We start from the raw sequence: 23,396 nt of genomic DNA, 5'->3' as shown, positions 1-23,396 counted from the left end.
AGCGCACATGCTCAGGCACAGCATCACCAGGATGCACCTGTGCGTATTATGAAGCCCACGAGTGATGTTGCGTTCCAGCATGAAGTATCCAGAGTTACTGCAGCTCAGCGTCACTTTTCAAGTGAAACTAATCACTCTTTTTATAACTTTGATGAGGTTGCCAAGGGAGGGAAAGAGGAAGAGCTGATCTGTCTATCGGCCATCAGCCAGCCATGCCTGCTTGACAGAGATATGTCATCAAGCCAGTGAACTGATTTCTGAAGACCCATTCCACCTGCCCAGCAATCTGACACCCATTCCCACAGGTCAAAACTTCAAGGGCCAACCCAGATTTCAGAAACCGAGCCCTACAACCCGTTCTCACCGAAGACCTCAGATGGATTCAGCAGTTCCAACAGCCAGCCCCCACGCTTCGTTTCGTAAGTAGAAAAGCCACCATCAGCATTTCGCAAGTTCAGCAACTGAAAGCACAGGAGAGGCATAAAAAAATCTTATGCAAAAGAAAGTATATCTATGCATACACAACTCCCACCAACTTTGTTGTCTTTGTGAAAGAAACACAACTGTAGAACAGGGATATACTACATACAACCTCTAAGGGACGTTGCCCTGTGGTTCGCAGCTTTGCCATCTATAATCTGCTCTGCTTGCTTCCCAAATGAAGCATTCTGAAGCCCACCCAGGAAACTTGTGCCATGTTCCAGTTCTAGATACAGAAGTAGCTTGCTAAGCCAAAACTGTGGGACGCAAGTCTCTGGAAACAGGGAACTTTCTGGTGCACAGAGTGGGGAAAGAAGGGGTCAGAATGCCAGCTCTCATCCAGAGAATAGCTGAGAGACATAATTCTGACACTCCACTGAAGAGCCACAGGGTGGATCATGGCAACACTGTGCCACATCCCATTTAGCTCCGACAACCGTTTTATGGGCCACAAAACTGACAGGGTTGTGCACCGCTCGAGTCTGGATCTTGCACAGAAATCTTCATCCTCACTAACCAACAAAGAAGGGCCATGGAGAAATAAGCACTGGGGAGCAGAATGAAGTCTGCAGTAGAACCAGATGCCCCCCCCCCCCCGCCCGCCCTGCTTCCTCACACTCACCACATTGACAGCATCAAAGAGGCGCGCCGGTGGGATGTGCTCCTTTAGGAATGGGCATTTTTCCTGCATCAGCATCACGGTCTTCAGCCCTTCCGCTGTACAGTCAGCCACAATCCAGCCACAATCCCGAGTGCTGAAGGGAAATCCTCCCTAGAGGATAATCAGACACCAGGGATTTTAGTGATGAATGCAGAACAAGGATGGGGGGGGGGCAATAAAAATGCTTCCCAGCACACCTTCCAAGCTATTCTGATGACCCATTCACTCAGCCCTTCATCAGCTTATTTTCATATAAGGAAAGCCTCTTTCACCTCCTTCCAGAGTATACCTTGTTCATTTGGCGGTAGTACTTCTCATAATCAGGCGGGTTTTCTGGAATCTGGAGGAGATATGAAACCACATTCAACAACGGCAGAAAGAAGCAATTTACATCACAGGAAAAGTAGGGTAGAAACTATCCCGGGAAAGTGATAGCTTGCAAGGTTGTAAATACTCGTGGAGAGTATCTCCATGATACCAGTTGTTCATTTTTTTGCATTCTCAAATTTTAGTCTGAAGATCAATACATTTTGACATGAATAAGGGAGTTTTTGTTCGGATGTTCCTGGGTTGGATGTTACAGGCTGGGGAGAAGAGAACAGGCATGCAGATGCATCAAGGTGGCACAAACTCTTCCAACTGACTGATTCAGATGGGATGAACAGCTGACACAGTGGGGCACTCAATCCCACAGGAATGAGTTTGTAACCTATGCCCTCCTGCATGCGACCGATACCAGCAACTCTTCCCTGGGGATATGGAAGGCGAGATTGTGGATGGGTACGCATGCTCAGTTCACAGGAAGAACTACAGAAGGATAATCCAAAATGTAAATTTACCCACCTTTTTAAAAAAAAAACCCAGGTAAGAGCACATCAGAACTGGACGACAAGAAATTCGTTCACGAGTCCATATACATATGTGGTACCTTGGTCCTTACCTGAGAGATTCTGAAGAACGTGTGCGCCTGTTGCAAACAGGAGGCAAATTCAGGCTTCTTTTGAGCACCTGCCTTTTAAAAAAATATACTGTTTTAAAACTCTTGACTTAATAGGGGTTTTTTTAATAACAGATCATCATTTAGAATCGAAAAGAACTGTGGAAAAGGTACCAAAATTAGATTTCATTTGGTAGAGCAAAAGGCAGTTTGGTGCACTGGTTAGAGTAGGCTGCAGACGAGCCAGGTGCAGCTTCCACCTGGCCGGGAAATGTACTGGACGACCTTAAGCCAGTCACCCTCTCTCAGCCTAATCCACCTCACAAAGTTTGGGAGGCAGAGGGAAGAACCGCATCTTGTGATCCTTGGAGGAAACGCAAAATTAAAATGTCACAAACTAAGTCACACTAAAGATAGCAGATTACTTGTACTTCGATGTTCTGATTTGTGTTGGTCATTTACCAGCCCTCTCAACACAAAAGTACCAAGCTACACCTCTAGCACTGGCACACCACCAGCGTTAATCCTTGCTTGGCTTTGTTCCGTATCTCTGATGACTTCCCGGATCCATCCTGTGCTTTTCTGACCAATATTGGAGAGTTTTTTCTCCACAGGACTTGCTTAATATTTAGGTATGATTCTGTCTGTGCTTGTTTCTCTTGATCTTCAAATCGATAAACCCAGAAGCGTTCTCTTAGAATTTCCATAAAGCCTTCAAGCGGTTCCCTCCAAACATGATGAAAAGAAACCATGGTTTTGCAAGCACATGAGAAACCTAGGGCATAGCAAATGAGGAACTTGTGAAAAGTACCTCCAAGAAAGCTTGGACGGCAAATGCTGTATCCCAAAGCTGTGATCCGTTGGTGCCCTAAAAGAGACGGAAGGCACAGTTGAACCACACGTTTTTGGGCTGCTGAATTCTGACTTGCCTCTCTTTCTTCCTGCAACTGATCCCAGAGTTGCTAACAGTCACCATCCCAAAAATGTATTGTGGCAAGCAAAACTAAGCCAAACTAAGCCACTGCTAGCCATAATCACCCAGTCAAATGACAACTGCCATGGTTTCCTACGGAAGATGATCTTAGCCACATGGGTAGTACTCATTAAGCAGGCTTCCCAGAAAGTCTCACAAGAAACTAGATTTGCAGGGAGAAATTACAGAAGGGCATCTTCCAATGTGTTTTCAGCTTCTAGGCAGCCACAGGGATTAAGGATGCTGCTGGACAGCCACCATCTACCTCCTCGTCAGCACTCCCTTGCTCAGTCATCATGGTCAACCAGGATTACAAAGCCACATCAAAAGTGATGGACCACATGACGTGGGCTGGAAAGGACACGAGTGTCTAGGGCCAACTGCTCCCCTGAGGGTGCAGAGAACTTTCTCTGCTCAAAATAGCTCCCTCTCAGGGGCTTTCCTGTACTTTATTTGTAGCCCTGTGAGAGGAAAGCAACAGAGAAATGGAGGGTTGGAAAAAGGATTTAGCACTCTTTCTCCCAGTGGCCACTTCTCTTACTTTGATTGCCCCTCAAGGAAGAGGAAGGGGAAAAAAGGAAGAAGAAACTCTTTTCCTTTGGCCACCAGTGCTTTACCTGCATCTTCAAGCCATCCATTCCCAGCCTGCAGGGAGATAAAAAAAAGAAGCATGCATTGTTGCATCTAGAATGAACCCCCACCAAACTGTAGCAAGGTCTGCAAGCCGCACTCATCGTACGGGCAGGAGGACAGCAAATGGTATTCTCTTTGTGGTCATTGGCCTGAGATAAATGAGAATCACTGCTAGACATTGAGGAAAAGCCCTTGTACTGCAATGGTGGGAACGCCATTGTGTCGAATGTGGGACACTCAGGCTGAAACCCCTGCTCAGCTATAAAGCTCGCTTCTCTCCTCCCTGAACTGGCGTCACATGGTGGTTGTGAAGTTAGACGGCCACCCTCTTCCACGGCAGGGGTGCAAGAACTGCAAAGAGCAAACAGATGTAACCGTACAAGAGCTCCTGCTTTGTCGCAGAGCAGGCTGCGTCCTACAGTGCCTCCAGATAACAGCACTTCAGCCACAACAGCACAGCTACTGCTTTCTAAGCATGCGTTGAGCAGAGCAAAGTGCTTCCCGAGAAACAGTATGCGCTGAAGGCATTTTAAAGGCATGTTTGCTGCAGCTATATGGATGCAGACTTACCTGAGATAAGTGGAGGAACAACTAGGATACAGCACCACCAAGATTGTTTCCCCCCCCTTTCTCGCTTAAGATTCGCAAGGGTTTAAGACAACACAGCTCCTTTTCTAATTGCTAATATTGGACTGAAAATTCCTGGGTAAACAATCAGGCTTTGCACTTGTGAATAAATTAAATGATAATCTGTCAAAGACTTATTAAGTCTCAAAGAACTTGAAATGTTTTCTGGATGGTTCTTGTCTATTGATGTGTATTTGATTTTAGGACCTTCGTTGCTGATTTACAGTTGTTTATGATCGGTATGGTTATTGACTAGTTATGTACAATGATAGATTGTTAGAATATATATGGTATATTTCATATTCACCGTTCACAGTCCTTTTTTAGTTTTCAGAATTTTTACACAGACTTACCAGAGGTAGTCGGGGATCCTGGAGACGTGCTCTCGAAACACAGGGGACTGGTCCCCATCAACATGCCAGCGAACGAGCATATTAATGGTTTTCGATATCTAGAAGGCCAACGAAAGGGCAACACTTAGTTCCTGTCCTCTTGGAGAGCTAAAGAATCTCATATTTGTGTCTCTTGACAAATTGAACTTCTGCATCTTGGGAGAACAAAGCCCAAACAAAGCTTCTTAGGACTGTAAGACTGGGGATTCAGGGACCAGCTCCCAGAAACAGTTTCCGCTGGACAGATGGTGCTTACATAAAATAAGCTCTCTCAATAGACTCTCTAACTAATTTTAATTTAAACCTAATCCTGCATATATTTGCTTCAAGCTAAGGAGCACTGAATTCAGTGAGACATATGAACAAGCCAAAAACTCGGCAGGGACAAGGGAGAGATGGTGGACTGGGTCTCTGCACAGCCTGTGTTCTCTTATATCACAGGAATCCTAAATGCCACCATCACATGAAGGAACAGCTTCTCTGCCAAGAGTTGCAGTAAGGAGCTCCAGAACCGAGTCTCTGGTAGCTGCAAAGCCCAGCCCCAGATGGGTTCGCTCCAAGGCTAAACCATAAGTGTGACCTACAGGGCCAATGCTGATGCACTTGGTGAACCGGTCGTCGGCCTTGATGTGGTCATAGAGTTCTTCTACAGCTCTTTTTCTTAGAGTCTTGCTATGATATCTCTCATAGGTGTTGCATATTGCTGGAATGGAGACACAAGACAGAGAGAGAAGGAGGCCTTGTTACCAGAGGAAGAGTCCAAAGCCACATGGGTAGGAAAGGAGACACGGCCACTTTGCCCGTTCTGAACTTAAGACTTTACTCAAGTGCTCATCCCCGAAGGTGGCCTTTCCTTTGCCAGCGCTCAGTCCCTTCAGTAGAGAAAATAAGCCAATTTACAATGACAGCAAACTGGCATGATGAGCTTTGTTACCCAGAGTTCTACAGTCAAAACCACAAGCAAATCCACAGCCTCCTCCACAAGTCTGGAAGGCATTATCAATCTCATTTTAAGAAAATCCCTGTCCTAGGACAACCATCACACTCAGAGCAGAACCACAAGTGACGAAAGGCACAGATTGGACACTTGTCTGCTTCCCTCAAGTTTTGATGGGAAATGTAGGCGTCCTGGTCTTGCAGCTTGACTCTCTGACTGCTGTCCAATGGACTTTTCAACTGTCACTTGTCCAACATTCCGCCAAGCTGCCTACATTTCCCGCCAAAACGTGAGGGAAGCTGACAAGTGTCCAATCTGTGCCTTTTGTCACTTGTGGTTCTGCTCTTAGTGGATTCTCCCAGTACCAGCTGTCGAGAAGGTCATGAGATCTTCAGGAGTCAGAATTCAACCAGTAAGTCAAGCAAGAGCAGAGCAGGTTGAAGAACACAACTTTGTAAAGAAAGCTCCGAGCGATGAATGAATGAAGCGATTTTTTTAATACTGCACTCTTCTCCCCTAAAGAGATCCAAAGCAGCTTACAATATTGGTTACAGAGTCAGATTAGGAACTGGGAAACCCAAGTTCGAATCTCCACTCTGCCACAGAGACCTGTTAGATGACCTGGGGCGAGCCGCTCAGCCTAACCTATCTCACAGGTTGCTGTGAAGATAAAATGGAGAATGATATACGCTGCTTTGGGTCCCCTCTGGATATAAATGAAGTTTTATATTTACAACAACCCTGTGAGGTAGGTGAGGCTGAAGGACAGTGACTGGCCCAAGGTTACACAGCAGAGTGGGGATTTGAATCCAAGTATCCCCAGACCTAGTCCAACACCCCAACACCACCCCATGCTGGTTGTTTCATGTGGTATCAAGAGCTGGCATCCCATGCTATAAAACGAGCATCCCCAGAGGTCTAGAAGAAGGCACTTGAGACAAGAACATCAGAGAAGACTCATGAAGACTGCTTTTCTCACAGACACAAGAGCTCCGAACTACAAAATACCTGCTCTCAAAATCTGAAGGTAGTACAAAGGTCATTGCAAAAGTTCAGAAGAGAAGACTTAAAAAGGGCAGTCTAACAGCTAATTTGATTTCTACCTGGTTTTTCCTTCTACAAACCATCCATGCACCCCAGCAAGAAACTAGCCATAGCCAGGAAGACAAAAGTACGACCCAAAAAGGTAAAACTTCCTTTAGAGCTCTACTCTGGACCATACTGGATGTTATGGAGTCTATGGGTCCAACCTGGGGGTGCTGATGCCATTTTAGAGAAGAATTCAGCGATTTAAAAATGTCACAAGGGCTTGATCCTGATTGGACCAGTGGCACAGTAGGATCAGGTGATCTTCTTTACCCCCAGCCCTTTCAAGTGTCAAAACAGGCCCTCCCACCACCCATGGCTCTTTCGGAACACGGAAAAATGTGTATAAAGCCACAATGTTGTCAGAACCAGAGTCCATGCTCCACTCACCATAAACAATATTAAGAAGCCAGCTATGCGGGGTATAAATGTCGCATGCAGCCACGTTATTTCTCTGTGCTGGCCAGTCAATGCTGGAATAGTCTTGTACATACAACTCCTACAAAGAAAAGATCACAGGATATTACATCAGTAAGAGGCGAATTGTCACTAGGAATTAAACTGGATATCGAACTATGGATACACATTCTCAGCTAAGACCTCAGTATATCATCAAGGAGAACAGGATTCTTCAACGTCTGTCCCGTTGGGGGTTTGAGACCTCTACACCTGAGGATTCACTCCAACAATCTTTCACTGAAATTCACAACATTCAGAAGAACCCCAGAAGTGAAGAGAAAAAAGGTCTTCCTCTCCATCAGACTCTTCCCCCATTCCCCCACTCATCGACCTTGAGAAAATTATATTTTTAAAGAAGGCATCCAGTACCAAAAACCCTTGCTATTTAAGGAGCACAAAAGTGCCCCATTAGACCCCCCCTATGGTTCACCCATATTTGCCAAGGGCAGATCTAAGGGAATTGTTTTTAGTGATCTCTGAATGTGTATTTTTTGCAATTTAAGCATCTCTCAAAAAGCATAATCAAGGATTCAGTAAAATTCCCAATGCACTTTAAAGTAGCTTTTAAATGTGATATTGGTGACAGATCTATGGATGTCTCCAATGTAAGACTGTATATCTAAAAATAGTGTCATGTTAGAGCATTACCTCCTTGTGACTCTCCAATATAATATCATAGGCAGTCCCCCAATTCAATTGGTGTATCAAAAAACCCACCCATGGGAGCCACTCAGGGCTAAGGTAGATGTTCTTGCAAACCTGGTAACTCCCGCCCCTCCCCCAGTCTGCAGAATAACGTGGGAAGTGTAAAAGAGGGGGTAAAACCCCCACAAAACAGAGCATGTACTGATGTCACAATGGAAAGAAAACTCTGGACAGTGTTTTGAATTGCTGCAGCAATCCCAAAATGCTGACAACAGAAGGTGCTGGGGGGGGGAGTGTAGAGAGGACAAAGAAAATCAGAGAAGAGGTAGCAGTTAAGTGGTCTGGCTTGGAGGTGGGGGAAGGAAACAAACCACATAAGGTAGGTGGGAGGAAGGAAAAGACGAGAGAGAGAGAGAGAGAGAGAGAGAGAGAGAGAGAGAGAGAACAGGGTCCAGCAGAGCTGTGGAGAGCAAGACCACGGGTGGAAGAAGAGGAAACAACATGAGGAAGGGGAAAATGGGACCTCTGCTCCTGTGCTTGTTAATACCCATCATATTAAAGAACCACCGATGCATTACAGATTCTTCCTGAATCCTCAGGTGCATGTGTCTAAAGTTGCCTCAACTGTGAATATGCACAACCAGGATTTTTAAAACCAATCTCTCAGGGACCCGTGCAGTCCCTGCACACAGAGCAGCCTCTAAAGTCACATGGTCACTTCCCCCACAATCTCTTATCTCAGGATCAAACCCACAAAATTACCCATTCGACAAAATCAGAATCTGCAGAGGGGAAAAAGGCCAAGCAGTGCTTAGTGATCTTGTTGGGATGCAACCTGAAAAGTAGCAGGCTTTGTGGAGTGGGGGGGAATCCACTGTGTATTGCAAAGTCTAAGCTAACAGGATTTTGTGATCAGACCCCTGAACAATACATTATTCTAAATAAATCACATCATCAATTACCTTTTGGACACAATATATCCCTGTACAGTCAGCCAAAAGCAAGGAGAATCTACAACCTGCACTTCTCCTGGGATTGCAATACACGCTATAATTCAGTCTAATACAAAGGCTGGCCTTCTCCAATACTGTCCTCTCGTCAAGCTAAGATCTCCTTCACAGCCCAGTTATCAGTGCCCTGCCTCCAAAGTGGATGGTGACCTGAGGCAGGGCTTTTTCAGTGGTGGCACCTTGCTTTGCCTGCAGAATATCCTTTGAGGTTCACCCTACTGTCTTTTGGGTGCCATGCCCAAATATTGCTTTTTCCTCCATATCTTTTAGCTAAGGGGTTTTATCTTTTTAAATGGCTTTTACAGTCTGCTACTAAAAGATTTCCCAACCTCCAGGTGTGGCCTGAAGTTCTCACAGAATTACAACTGATCTCCAGAGGACAGAGCTCAATTTCCCTGGAACACGGACTGATACCACTTCCCTACTGAGCTTCCTCCTCAAACTCCACCCTTTCCCAGGCATCATCCTCAAAGCTCCAGGAATATCCCAAGCTGAAGCTGGCAACTCTCGACTTCTAGTCTGAGAAAAGTTTAGCTTGAGAACCATTTTATGAGACTCGATTTAAGCTGCTCAGTGTTTTTATACTGACTTTAAGATCCTGTCTGGGATTTTGTTTGTTAATTTTAAATAATTTTTAAGCCGATGTATGTTTTATTACTTTATAATTCACCTTGAGCCGATATTCTGAGGCGGCATAGAAACTCTCTAAATGACTAAAACTAGCGAATAAGATCGTGAACAAGAAAGATTCAACTGCAGTAAACAGTGGCAAAGGCAACAGGTTTCTAGCTTCCTTCCTCCAAAGCTTCTTTAGTCTGATACCTCTCAAAAGCATACACCCTGGAAACCTTGTTGGTCTTAAAGGGGCTACTGGCCTCACGTCTTGCTCTTCTATTGCACACCAATACTGCTACCCACCTGAAACCAACCTCGCGCATTTGCTCATTTGAAAAAAACTTGAAACTTTTTTTAAACTTTATTTTGCTTGATATTTGAAGGTACATGGATTTTTGGCTTTATTCCTTGCAAAAAGCAGATTGGCAACATTGCTGTAGACCAACCGGGAGCACGCTTGGATGAATTCACAGTGATGGTTTAACAGCAGAGATTACCACAGTTCTATATCCCGAGGTTTAGTCCGGCCTTTGCTTAAAATCACTTCCTTTTGTCGGTAGCCATGAAATTATAGAAGGACAACAGCCTCACTGAGGGAGAGAGAGAGAGAGAGGAAGAGGTGTAGATTTAAGTACCTGCCGGAGGCTCAGGACGAGCTCATCTGCTTCTGCAGTAAGGCGTGTGGCATAGCAATAGGCCATGGGCAGGTAGACCTGTCGGCAGTGGCACCAGAGCGAGGCGGGGTGGCACGGCATCCAGGAAGGAAACAGCCTACCGCAAATCGAAAAGTTTGCCTCAGATTAATGACAGGACATAGCTACTCACCTCAGCACAAAGCTATCACAAATAAGACTCTCGTAGCACCTCAAAAACAAAGTAAATGTTATTTCAGCATAAGCTTTCATGAGTTAAGACTTCACTTTGTCATCAAGAGCTTCTGTGAATCTTATTACAAGGTTGACTAAGGAGAATAGATCGGGATATCCCCAAGCTGGTATCACGGAAAACTGCCCCAACCGATCAAAGGCTACCTGCGTAATAGGCCTGTTTAGGGTAGGTAAAGGCTGAAGGGAGCCTTTTATTTGATCACATGCTTTCTCCGTCTCCTGAAAAACCAAATAATGCAACCTTGCTATACGGCCTGATCTCTTCCTGAGCACCACAGCCGCCAGAACAGAGAACAGAAAAAACAACCCAATGGGAAGAGAGTAAAAGAAAACCTGGCTGAGCTGGTGTACTTGGGGGTGTCACTGAAAATATCTGTATGAAAGCTGCTATTAATGGAGAATTAAGAAGAGGAGAAAGGCTGAGCTGTTTACTACAGAATATACTTTCAACTCCACCTCCCCCCACCTCTCAAATGGCAAAAATTAAAGACACGTGCTATGGTAGTATAAGGTACAAAAGTTTGCAACTCTTTTTCAAGTATGGGGCATGCTTGCCATTATTCTTGTAAGAGAGGAAGATATTTATACTTTTAAATTCCATACATGTGCAAAACAGTACAATTTTATATGTTAACTAAGTTTTGAAGAATGCATCTCATGTTGTTAAATCAGTAAAAGTAGTTTTGATTTGATAGGAAAATTAGTGTGTTTATTACAAATTTTTCCCAAAGGCTCCATTTCCACCCCCCCCCGAGGGGACCCCCCCCCATGGCTTCAGAATTTCTACAACTCTTACATCTCTAGTGGGGACAGGTTAGGCAAGAGGACTCAACTGAGGGAGCTCCGAAGTCAAGCCTGTGGCAGGAAATGAACCACACGTTTTGAGACTTCCCTGTTTCTTGCTTTTTCACCGCTAGAATTCAGCAAAGCGCCTCAGCATTTTTAAATCCAGAACTCAAAAGTCTGAAAATCCCAAAGCCCACACTTCCTGCTATTTTAGCCAAAACCTTAACAGATCTTTGTGTGTGTGCGGCCAGGCTTTTCCTGCATGGAATTTCCCTGAGGCAGGAGCTGCTGTGAGTGCCAGTTCCGACAAATGATCTTTTAGTACTCTTCACCTATGCGTGCCAGATCTTCAAAATAAGGCTGAACATACAGAGACACACAGACATCCTGCCCTGTGACAGCCCACCTGCTTGTTGGCATCTGTTAAACAGGGTTGCAGTTACCTGTGTTTCATGCTCCCTTCAAAGGGGATGATCAAAGGGCCATAATGACCTACAGATTAGCAGCTTAAAGGAAAAATTGCAGCAGGGGAATTTGGCTTCCCCGCATGGGCTAAAAGCATACAGCATTCACAGTTTACAGTGACTGAATTAGAGATGGAAGCAGTATTTAATCTGCAGGCCATCACCAATAAGGATGATCGCTGGAATGAAGTATAAATTTGCTAAAGAATGGCAGCAGGGGCCCTGACAGCAGCCAATTCAATGAAAGTTTGTGCGTCAAAGACTTTTTGCCCTGTGGCACCCTTTCCATGTAGAAATATGGGTGTGGAGTTTATCTAAACCCCACCTTTCAGCCCCAGTGGGGACTCAAAGTGGCTATAACCTTTTAGACCCTTCCATTCCATCCACACAACAACCCTGCAAAGCAAGCCAGGCCAAGAGAATGCAACGGGCCCAAGGCCACAGGCAAGCCTTTCACGTAGAATGGCATTAGAATCTGGATCTCCCAGATCCCAGCCCAACGCCCTAACCACTATATTAAACTGGCTCTTGTTGGAACTGGTGTCATGCAGGAATGACCCTGGAGACAAGATGAACACAATTGCAACAAGAACACTCTCCTAGCAGTGGCAATTGTAACCCTGTGAAGTCTATTTCATGTTAGTCCCAGGATACGAAAATCTGGAGCAATTCCACTTCAGGTTTTACTCAAGTCGTGTAAACTGGCTGAAGGACTGCTAAGAAAGGCCTGAGCTAGGCCTTGTGTTCTTTGTTTCAGCTGAAAAAAGTTACTCTGTACTGACTAAAAGCACATTGCTAAATGACTGCTAAATCTTACAGCAATGAGATTGAGAAACAGGGGAGAGCCAGCACCATTAATTCCTTGGAAGGAAAAAGGGAGTGCAGGCATAAATGGAACCAACAGGAAAAAACTGCCTTCAAATAACATTGGGCTTAGACTTGCAGGTTTAACATCTGTGTTAAAACAGAAGCAGCTGAGCAGCCCAATCATTACATTGAAGGTTTCAGGCTGCCATGTCACTGTGTTAGCTGTGGGTTTCTTGAGTCAGGCAGGCACATGTCCAAAGGCCTTGGGGAAAAGCCTCTCAGCCTCTGTTAAGCTGCACCTCCAGGTGTCTCCCCTCAGAGGTGACACAGTCAAGGGAGTGGAGGGGCTTATTCAGGCTGGCAGGCAGCCAAAGCCTTTAGAAAAAAAGCCTCTCAGCCTCCCAACCCAGAGAGGTTTAAAAACTTTTAAAAGAAATAATTCTTCTCAGCCTTAAGGATGAAGTGAGGGAAAAGCAGAGAAGAGCAACGGAGATGCTCTCTCTGCGGCGACAAAAAGAGAACTGAGGGAATAGTGCCCATTCTCCTGGTCATGTGATGTTTTGGCGGGAAAACGCCAGAGAGGAGGAACGCTCTTCGTCTTCTAGAAAGCTCTGGAAATCTCCATGGCTGGCCTGTGTGTGTGCAGTCCCAATGTGTGTGTGCAGTCCCAATGTGGGACTGCACAGAGGCCGTGAAGATGAACAATTGAATTCTGTGAGGTCACATTTGACAATTGATACAATTAAAATGGCACCTACCACATCTCAGGGAGAAGCGTATTCAGTCCTTCCCAGCTATAGACATTCAAGACAGCTAGCCAAAATTTGCCCCAGGAAGGGATTCCCACAGCACCACCTGACAAGCCAAACACACAAGAGCTCATGGAAACATCCACTCCAGGGAAGGGAACAGAGGTCACTGGAGTAAAACAGACACTGCCAATAGGGAAGAAATATTTATGACTCTACTGTCCTATGCCTAGGACAACTTCCTAACCCTCAACTGGAGCCCAGAACAACAACCTAAAGAAGTTCTTGGCTGAAACTCAGAAACGTCTTTGGAAGGAAGACCGGTTGCAGTTAGAGGTCTGTTGACTTCTCTGGCTTTTATAGCAAATATGGCAAGAAACAGTTGCAGGTTTGAAGTGTGTGAAGCTTGGTTCTGTTATTGCTTCCACAACCAAAAGCAGGAAGGAAAAAACCTACATGTAGATGCAGCCATCACTGGGAGTCTCTGCAGTCATCAGTTCAGACTTGTCCCCTCCTTTCCCTACAGCAGATGACCCTTTCACAACTAATAGCAGTGCTCAATGGGAATAGACACAGCCACTCCCCACCTCTCCATTACCTTCAAACAGAGACTCACCTTTGCTGTGGAGGTTGTTCCGAGCCCGCACTGCGTCTGGGTCATCAGGACTGACCCCCAGAAGCCGCATGGCTACGTAGTTGAGAGCAGTACAAAACACCTTGGACGTGTCTTCAATATGCCTGCCGGGAAACAAGCGAGAAGGGCATTAGGAAGTCCCATGCTGCTTCCATCGGACAGAAGCCCATTTGTTTTCACTGGCCAGGTGCTAAAAAAGACCTACAGAAGTGGGGAAAGCAAACTGAGTCAAATGAAGGGCTGCGATTTTCTATCTCAGTGAGCTACTTTTAGAAAGTAACAAGAACAGATGCTTGAAATGGAAATAATTATATCTGTAATGTGGAGGTGTCATGAATACGTCAGCTCCCAGCAACCCTAGGTCTGTTAAGGTTGTGTGTGCAATCTGTTATTCTGATAGGATGCTCCTTGGATCCAGTTATTTCCATACATCAGAAGGATGAACCATCAGCTGAAAGAGCAGAAAAGCACTGGCGACGAGGGAACGCAAGGTCTCCTGCTTCCTTATCCCAGCATAAATGATCAGATAAATGCTAGAATAGGTATTATGGCTAGTGGGCGGAGCATAATCTTCCCCAGAAGGTAACACTGAACATCTGGGGGTGAGGAGGATGGAGGACAAGTTTCTTTGCCTTCTTTGCACCTCTAGAAAAGGCAGGTGGATGAGGGGAGGCAGTGCCTCTGAGACAGTTGTCATCCTCAGCCCTATACTACTGATCCCCAAGGCCTCAGGCAAAGGAGCTTCCCATCTCTTCTCCCTCCAACCTCACTCGCGCCCACTCCACAGTCTCTGAAAAGGGAGGATGAATCTGGTTTATATGCTCCTGTCGCCAAGGGCACAGACATTTGAGATCTGCTGCTGCTCCCCCCCTCCCCCAAGGAGCACCATGCCTCGGGCAAGTTCACCAAGAGCAAGAGCTTACACTCAATGTGACATTCTTTATTTGAATACTTTTTGTTAATAAGAGTAAAAGCCCAATAAAGAGAGAGAGAGAGAAAGAGAGAAACAGAGAAAGGGAAAAGAATAGAAAGAAGAACAAAAGAAAAAAAATACATATTTCATTTTTCTCTACAATGCTTATCATATCTTTCAATGTGACATTCTTGAAAGAATCGGGTCTGGGTTCCCACAGCATAGATACAACTCTAATTTCCAACTGTCAAATGACAGCTGACAAGAGCTAATTTCCTAAGCATCACAGAGGCCAATTTGAACTGGGGCTGCAACGTGAGCAGCAGGGAGAGAAGGGGCTTCAGGGGCATCATTTTCCTGGCCAGTAATAACCACTGGATGGCAGGGGGGTGTTATTCACCGAGACCCAACTAATGAAAAAAGCAACGGATTTATAGACACCACATCTCATTTCAGCCTTAGAAACAGAGAGCTTCTAGTTCATCTTAAGATTAAGAAAAAGACAAGAAGAATTGATTTCAAAGAAATCAAACAGTACCCATCCCCTACATTTCACATTGTGTAGCCCCTCCCCCCATGACATGTCTTCCCTTCGGCTGTTTCATTCAAAGGCCTTTGGGAATAAACAAACAAATAACAACAACCTGCTCCTGATGACCTGGAAAAGATAAAATTCATCCCTGTCCCAATATTCTCATCCCTCCCCATATATTCCCCGGAGGACACTCCAATCAGGGGACAAACAGCTGTTGGTGGAGCCAGGGCCTTTTCGGTCCTGGCTCCCACCTGGTGGAACGCTCTGTCTGCTGAAACCTACAAGACAGAGTTGTTCCGCCAGGCATATGGCTGAGGCAGGGCCTCCGTCGGCCTGAAAAAAAGGGGTGTATAAATTCTTAACCCTCCCTGTGAAGGCTGTCCACCATCCTGTTTTAAATGTGTATGAATTTTTACTGTATTTTAATATGTTGTTATCCACCCTGAGCCTGCTCGTGGGGACAGCAGAATAGAGATTTGAAATAAATAAAAAATAAATAAAATCCCGCCACCCAAGGTCAACTTCAAAAGGTGAGAGTTAAAAGCAGCCTAAAACGCCTTTAATGGCTGCCTTGTTTCAGAAGCAAAGGCTTCGTCATTTCATACTCACAGGCCCCATCCGCCATCGGGGAGCTGCACAGAACGCAAGTAGCGCACCATTTCTTTCCTGCTCTCCTCAGGTAGTGGGATCTTGGCCACATGGCATGCAATCAGGAGCCCTGTGTGACAAAGAGCATCACTCACATGCATCAGTTCTCTTACACAGTGCCACTGGTTCAGTCAGCAGGAAGAACTAGCCCAGCAGCGCACTTGCAAAGAAAGGACAGAACTTACGATGGGATCATACACACTGCAAGCAGAAGTACTGACAGGGACGTGTGGGCACATAAAACACTTGCTGAATATGCTTTATTGCACATAAAATCATTAACTCAAAGTTCACTTTGTTCTACTGGCAAAAGATCTGACGTCTGAACTGTAATACTTCATTGTGCTGCAAGAGGTAAGTCTCTCTGAGAGTTTGTCGTAATCAGACCTAATGGGAGTTCTGCAGCCAAGTTCAGCTAATGAGGCTTTAACTCTCCAAGCGCTGAATTCAGTGTGGATCTTTAGGCTGGGCGTGAATTAAGTAACTTCTCACACATCAGCTTCATGCCTTAAGATAACAATAGTAACGTCCGATTTATATACCACCCTTCAGGACAACTTAAGAGCCACTCAGAGCAGTTTCTGGAGTGTGGGGCTGAGAGAGCTCTGAGAGAGCTGTGACAGACACGCGGTCATCCAGTTCACTTCAAGCGGAGGAGTGGGGAATCAAACCTGGCTCTCCAGATTACAGTCCTACCACTCTGAACCGCTACACCAAACATGTGCTATACCTGTCACAACCAGAGCCAAGAAACAGCACAGGAAGATGCCTGCAGAGAAAGAACTCCACATGGCACAAACAAGACAAGCCCCAGATTATGAGAGTCAAGATGAAATAACACCACAAATATAGCCCAGTCTGAGGTGGGGAATATGAGATTACTTCCAGTTCCAGGCATCAAATATGGTGCTCCACTGGGTTTACATGGTCTTTGTCCTGAATTTCCAAAACCATCCAACATACTATATTTTAATTTACTTGGCAGTCCCTGATGCCCCAATTAAAAAGGGGGGGGGGGGACAGAGACACCAACCTCCTATGGAAGATTCCTTACTTAATATTAAACCACGAGATCCAACCCTAAATCCTTCAAAATAATATGAAATTATAACCAATTTTTTATATATATACGGGATCCTGAATTGGGCGGAAGGGCAGCATAGAAATGTTTTGAATAAATATTTCTGTTAAACATAAAGTTATGTTGCTGTACATATAACAAAATTATTCTCCTCTGCTAACCTCCAGTAAATTGATACTTCTGTTTTAATACGGCTAAGTGATTGTTTGATGTTTAAATTTCAGGGATTTTCATTTGGTAACGGCTTTGAGCCCCTTATAAAGATTTCTAAACAATCTAAAAATGTGTTAAGTATGCATTATGACCTAGTTAAATAAGAAGTCACATAACGGGTAGGCTTCTATAGTAGAATACTACCCCCTGCCTCACACATGTATTATATTCTTTCTATTGCATTGTTAGATTTTGTAATCCACCTTGAGTCTCAATGAGAAAGACAGACTATTAAATAAATAAATCATATCCATCCTATATTTAACCCCTGCTTCTGTTGCTTCTGAGTTAGACTACTATAATGTGTGTCATATGGGGCTGCCCTTGAAGGCAGCATGGAAACTTCAGCTTGTGCAGAATGCAGCGGCTTCCTTCTTGGCTGATGTAGGCCGCCATAAGCACAATATTCATGTTTTGAAACAACTATGTTGGTTTCTTATTAGCTTACAGACTCAATTCAAGGTGCTAATTGCTATCTACAAAGCCATTCATGACCAAGGACCCACACAGTTGAAGAACCCCCTCTCCCTAAATGATCCCACTTGCCAGCTTAGATCGATATCTTCGGGTGGGGGATCTGCCTGGCAAGTGAGGACATCCTCTGTGAGAATGAAAACCTTTTTGGGATGAGGTTCTGGCTACAGAACTCTGCTATAGAACTCCTCCACCTGTTTCTAGGAGGTGCTTTAAAAACTGTGCTCTTTCTGAGAGCCTTTAGAAAAGTCAGGTGTTGCTGATAGTGGCTTTGGAGTTATTCAATTCTATTTTGTGGTTCGCTGTCTTGAACATGCAGACCAACAGGAGAGAACACTTCTCATTCATGTCATCCTTATTCGTAGCTCCATACCTGGCAGCAAGAAGAGAGGCCCACCGTAGTCCCCAGCCCAGTGGCCATCCTCGGCTTGGAGACAAGAGTAAAACTTCATCCCATTCATTGCCGCATCCTCTGCAGTGCAGGCCTTAGGTAAGACCGGGAGGGTTTTGGTCTGCCAAAGAAAAATGGAGGAAAAGGAACACATGGACCACAAAGAACACTGCAATGCTCACGTCCACCACCCAGGCTATGCTCCTCAACACCTTCCTACCGCCTACCCGCAAGACAGATCTACATCACATCCCCTGATACAGAATTCCAAGAAAGAGAGCTCACTGTGCCCAGGAGGCTGCCACTAAGCACACCTACACAAAAATGGCAAGGAAGAGGCTTATAGCACACAGGTGTGAAGCTGCTGGGAGGGAACATGACCCAAAGTAAAAGATCTGCCACATGAATTCAAGCTCGAGAGAGAAAGAGAAGAAGAAATCAGGAAGAACAAGCAGTCAGACTTTACCACAAGTGTCCCCAGCCTCTCTCAAGCCAAGCAAGAAAAGAGCAATGGGGGTCCCAGCCTGCACAGCTATTTTGAACAGCAACTGGGAGGGCATTTCCCGGCTAAGCCAATCAACACGGGGAAGCAGATGGCAGACAGGTCTTGTGTCCACCCCACAGTAAGTACCTCGGCCTGCCACAACTGGGGGGATTTGGCCACCAAGTCTCCATTCCTGGAAGCAGAATGCAGCACACCTCTCTTAAGAACAGCCAATTTTCACAAGAGCAAAAGAGGGCAACTAAAGGAACAAATATTGGCTATGTTGCAGTAGGACAGACTGGACTTAGGCTTCTTTCAGGCATACGTGGCTTTTTTTCAAAGAATGGTAAATTTCCTGCACCTAGAGCGGAGAAAAGGTCTTTTTAAAAAAATATTTTCAAACTGAAATCTGCTACTGGCCAAGTCATTGCCATTATTTCTCGGGCCCAGGCTGCCCTCTTTCATTCAGAGTGTACTCCCTTCCCCCCTCTGCTTCACTGTGGTTAAAACTTTCAGGCCTAGAAGAATCAAGCGTCTCCTCAGAGCTGAGAAGAGGCCGCCTTCCCCAGTTCAGTTTCATTAACACTCACGCGCGGCTGTATGGGAGACGTTTAGAACCCACCTCAGAGCACAGTTAGCTGTGTTAGGCACGGTGAGAAACACAGGCTTCTAAGTTGTCCATAGAAGGTTTATTTTTATTTATGTTATTTATAGTCCGCCTTTCTCACTGAGATTCAAGGCAGATGACACAGTTTAAATCAACACGATCAACCGCTTGGATATTTCAGGAAAAACTACAGAGGGTTCCAAACTGTGGTCCGAGGAATCCTGAGGTTCAAGATCATTGAGGTTCCTCAAAGATGAGATCTATAATATCAGATAAGATCCCCCTGAAGGACAGCTCGCCCGTCACTACCAATCTTTCCCGAGAATGCAAATTTGCAGGAAAGCGCCGAGCGTAGTTTGGGGGCACATTCTCTCATCACACAGGTGACCGTGAAGCCTCACACGGGTCTCACTACTATCCCACACAAAGTGAACATGTTGCCTAGAATAAGGCTCACGAATTGTGCAACAAACACACATGGGGCACTTAGGCAGACGTACAAACATTCTGCGACAAGCAGTTTGACATGGGTAGCGTGCCACTGCGAGAGAAAGTTTGAAAGCCTAGTGAAAAAGAACAAGGAAGCACCAACACAAGCACTACATTACCCTTAAACCTTGTTAAGCAATTACTATCAGCCACCTACTGTGTCCAGCCCAAGAGAATGGGCCTCCAACACACTCTGCTCCCGGCCACCACTCTCGCCATCTGCCAGATAATGCCATCGCTGCCGACCCTCTTCATTCCTCAAGCGCCAGCGGCTGAGGTCTGTCGCAGGCTCTGTTTTATAGGGACCACCTCTTCTCCTCCGTAAACATCTAGCAAGGGAGACACCGAAAACAATTTAACTTCAGAGATGAGCACTTAGTATATTTCAGATGAGAAATCATTGAGCAACAGGAAATTCATGCTTCAAGGATGTCCCAAAAGAACAGTTTTAAATACAGCTGTACTTTCAATGCTACAGAGGATTTCTTGTGCCAAACTTAAGTTCTTGCAGACACAGATGGTCAGGTAAGGAATGTTTTTTCCTTCTGCATTTTCCTTTGCTTTTGTTAATGATATGCCCTGAAAAAGAAAGCTTTCCCTTTGTGTATGAGAAATTAAGCACCATACGGCTTAGAATGTTCAGTCCATCAGGAAACAACACTTTTCCAGTCCAGCTTTTGTGAGAAAAGAGGACATTACCAGTTCTGCTGGGAATAAAATCCCAGCCAATGACTTCATAAAGACTGCGAAAGGAAGCCCTAGAGAGTAGGGAGGAAAAGGGTTGAGGGAGACCAGAAGCAAGGAAGATGAAGGAAATAAATAAAAATAAAATTCTATGTATTATCTTGCACAGTATTATCACCATTTCCTCATTGTTTATGATACATCATATTGGATACCTTTTGCTTGCATTTTTAAATAATCCCGTAGCCCCTTTAAGGCTAACCAACTTTATTGTAGCATAAGTTTTGGAGAGCCACAGCTCTCTTCGTCAGATGCAGAAGAGAGAGAGAGAGAGCTGTGGCTCTCAAAGGTTTATGCTACAATAAAGTTGGTTAGTCTTAAAGGTGCCACTGGACTCTTTGCTATTTTGCTACTGCAGACTAACATGGCTAACTCCTCTGGATTAAATAATCTTGTATTCTTAATCCCTATTGCACAGTTTGTTCGACGTCTCATGGATATTAAGATGTATTGTTTTGTATTGCATAATCCACCTTAAGTCTCAGCAAGAAATAGTAGGCTTTAATTACACACACACACCAGTTAACATTTCCAGTTAAGTCCCAACAGAGGTACCCTGACCTGGATAGCCCAGGTGAGCCTGACCTCGTTAGATCTCAGAAGCTAAGCAGGGTTGGCCTTGGTTAGTAATTGGATGGGAGACCTCTAACGAAGACCAGGTTTGCAGAGGCAGACAATAGCAAACCACTTCCGTTAGTCTCTTGCCATTAAAACTCTGCCAGGCGTTGCCATAACTCAGCTATGACTTGAGGGCACTCTCCACCACCACCCCAACAGAGATGTCAAAAAAAAATTCCGCATTGAAGTACATCTTAACCATGGCCATTTTCACACATCTTTAAAATAGCGCAAGACTCACTGAACGCTGGCAGCTTTGTAGCGCGGTTTCTGACGTCACCTGGATGCAGGCAGTTACGAAAGCGCCACAAAAACAGCATCATGACAGGGTGATGTCAGAAATTGCACGATGAAGCCGCCAGTGTTTGGTGAGTCTTGCGCTATTTTAACGACATGTGAAAACGGCCCAGATCCTGACTGCCAAAACCGTAGCAGTAATTACACTAATGAGACCACAGACTTAAACCACTAGGTTGCCTTACATATTATCTGTTGCTTTAAGAACGTGCTCCTGTTGTTTTAAGTATAACCCTACTGGGTAACTCTAATGTTGTCTAATGGCAGTCCTACAATTGCTTATGCTCTGTTTCAGCATTTCTTCAACTCTGTATCGGATTTTTTTCTAATGCTATGTCTTTGTGAACTTGCATTTATTTAACCTACGGCATTGGTTACTGAAATACCCTTAATATGGACTGTACTAATCTCACACTATGTAATCCGCCTTGAGTCTCAGTGAGAAAAGCAGGCTGTAAAGGACATAAAATACTAATGTTTATAATAATAATAAATATCGCAAATGGCAAGCTAAATTCTCTATCGAGGCCTCGTCCAACAGTTCTCAAATAAGGATAGCAAGGAAATTAAAGTGTATATGTCCTCTTGCATTGCACTGTATAGTACCAGGATCTCCCAGCATCAGAGAAAGCCAAGGCTGGAGTAAAATATAAAATGCCACGCCAGCCACAGCGAGTGGACCAATCCGAGGAGCTTGTGCGTGTGTTTTGGGGAGGCTTATTCTTTTAAAAATTGCAGCCCTCTTCTCTCCCTCCCGGCCAGCAACCCGTGCCCGACTACTCACGCTCCATCCATCCTGCCTCCCAACGAAACCACAATCAAACGCCGAAACTTGCAGCGCTTTCAAGATCCCAGAAACAAGCAGAGCCTTGGAGGCGCCGCGTGAGTGCGGAGCATGCTGGGTAGTGTAGTTTTCTTCAGGCAGCTGCACCGCTAAGTTAAGACGCGAGGGAACTGCAACTCCCAAGATGCAGAGCACAACTTCCGAGCTGGAATGATATAAGCCCATGCCGTCATCGGCCAATCAGAGGCGTTTGTGGGCGGAGCCGTCTTCTAACTGATGCCATGCCGATTGCCAATAGGTGGTGGACGATGTGGGTTCGCACCTGGGTGGGAGGGGCCCGTGCCCAGCAAGGCTTACGGTGCAATCCTGAGAAGAGCTAGACCAGTCGTAGCGCATTGAAATCGATAGCCTTAGAGTAGGATATCTCTGATTAGGATTCCACTGTGAATGCGCCTCTTCGAGGAATTGCAAGCCGGTAGGCTGTGTGAGTCTGTCGTAGCAAAATGAAACGAACGCCTGTTGGCACCTTAAAGACAAACCACCTTAATTGCAACATTAATTGCAATATGCAACATTTGAGACCAAGTAGGCTGTGAGTGACCCACAAAAGCTCATGTTGAAACAAATGTAGTCTTTTAAGATGCCACTGGACTGTTGTTTCCTTTGCCACCCAAAAGCAGCAAAATCACGTGAAGACATGCATCTATAAGGCTTGCCAACCTCCAGGAGGTGGTAGCTGGAGATCCTCCAGAATTACAACTGATCTTCAGGCTGCAGAGATCAGCTCCATTGGAGAAAATGGCTGCTTTGCAGGGTGGACTCTATGGCTTTATACCCATCTGCTGTCCCTCCCCTCGCCAAATCCTGTCCTTTCTAGGCTCCAACCCTCCAAATCGACAGGAATTTCCCAACCCGAAGATGGCAACCCTACCAGTCATACAGGATCTTGTCCCGTCTAGGTCTGTATTGTGTGCTCAGTTTGGCAGCAGCTCTCCAGCGTTACCTCTGACCTGTGTGGGAATCGGACTTGGGACATTGCAAATAGTCTACTACTAAACCACACACAGCCCTTCTAAAATCTGGGTCTGTCCCCAATCACTGCCGTCTGTTTCTTCTCAGCCCTGGCAAGAAGAGTTAGGAATGGGGGACCCCTTCCCTTCCTTCTTTCTCCCACCTGTACCTGCATCAAGGGATGGAGGCGCTTCCTCAACCATGTGCTAGGAATGCCCCTTTTGGGGTCTTGGATGTCCTTTTCCAGCAGCCTGAACAAGACTGTTGGGGGAGGGGAACCACAACGTATTCTCTTTCGTGTACCTCCACGATTGTTTAGGGTCCA

The 23,396-nt window shown here is 45.3% G+C and overlaps 1 protein-coding gene across 1 annotated transcript in view; it reads right to left on the bottom strand.

The window, feature by feature from the left end:
• LSS (lanosterol synthase) overlaps positions 1–22,148 on the bottom strand; it is a 28,148-nt gene extending 6,000 nt beyond the window's left edge. Inside the window, exons 1-16 of the mRNA XM_054978542.1 lie at positions 22,061–22,148; positions 19,775–19,946; positions 18,020–18,158; positions 15,840–15,948; positions 13,765–13,886; positions 13,158–13,254; positions 10,091–10,226; positions 7,117–7,225; positions 5,288–5,406; positions 4,665–4,762; positions 3,669–3,696; positions 2,890–2,946; positions 2,082–2,153; positions 1,431–1,481; positions 1,103–1,252; positions 365–461 (exon numbers count right to left, since the gene is read on the bottom strand). Of these exons, the coding sequence (XP_054834517.1) occupies positions 365–461; positions 1,103–1,252; positions 1,431–1,481; positions 2,082–2,153; positions 2,890–2,946; positions 3,669–3,696; positions 4,665–4,762; positions 5,288–5,406; positions 7,117–7,225; positions 10,091–10,226; positions 13,158–13,254; positions 13,765–13,886; positions 15,840–15,948; positions 18,020–18,158; positions 19,775–19,946; positions 22,061–22,071 (1,567 nt within the window). The 5' untranslated portion in view covers positions 22,072–22,148. The remainder of the gene's footprint in view (positions 1–364; positions 462–1,102; positions 1,253–1,430; positions 1,482–2,081; positions 2,154–2,889; positions 2,947–3,668; positions 3,697–4,664; positions 4,763–5,287; positions 5,407–7,116; positions 7,226–10,090; positions 10,227–13,157; positions 13,255–13,764; positions 13,887–15,839; positions 15,949–18,019; positions 18,159–19,774; positions 19,947–22,060) is intronic.
• Positions 22,149–23,396: the final 1,248 nt, after the last annotated feature.

Source organism: Eublepharis macularius, chromosome 1 (assembly GCF_028583425.1).
Source record: "Eublepharis macularius isolate TG4126 chromosome 1, MPM_Emac_v1.0, whole genome shotgun sequence".
NCBI lineage: Eukaryota > Metazoa > Chordata > Lepidosauria > Squamata > Eublepharidae > Eublepharis > Eublepharis macularius.
The sequence above is the reverse complement of the archived record's forward strand: the minus strand, read 5'-3'. Positions and strand labels throughout refer to the sequence as shown.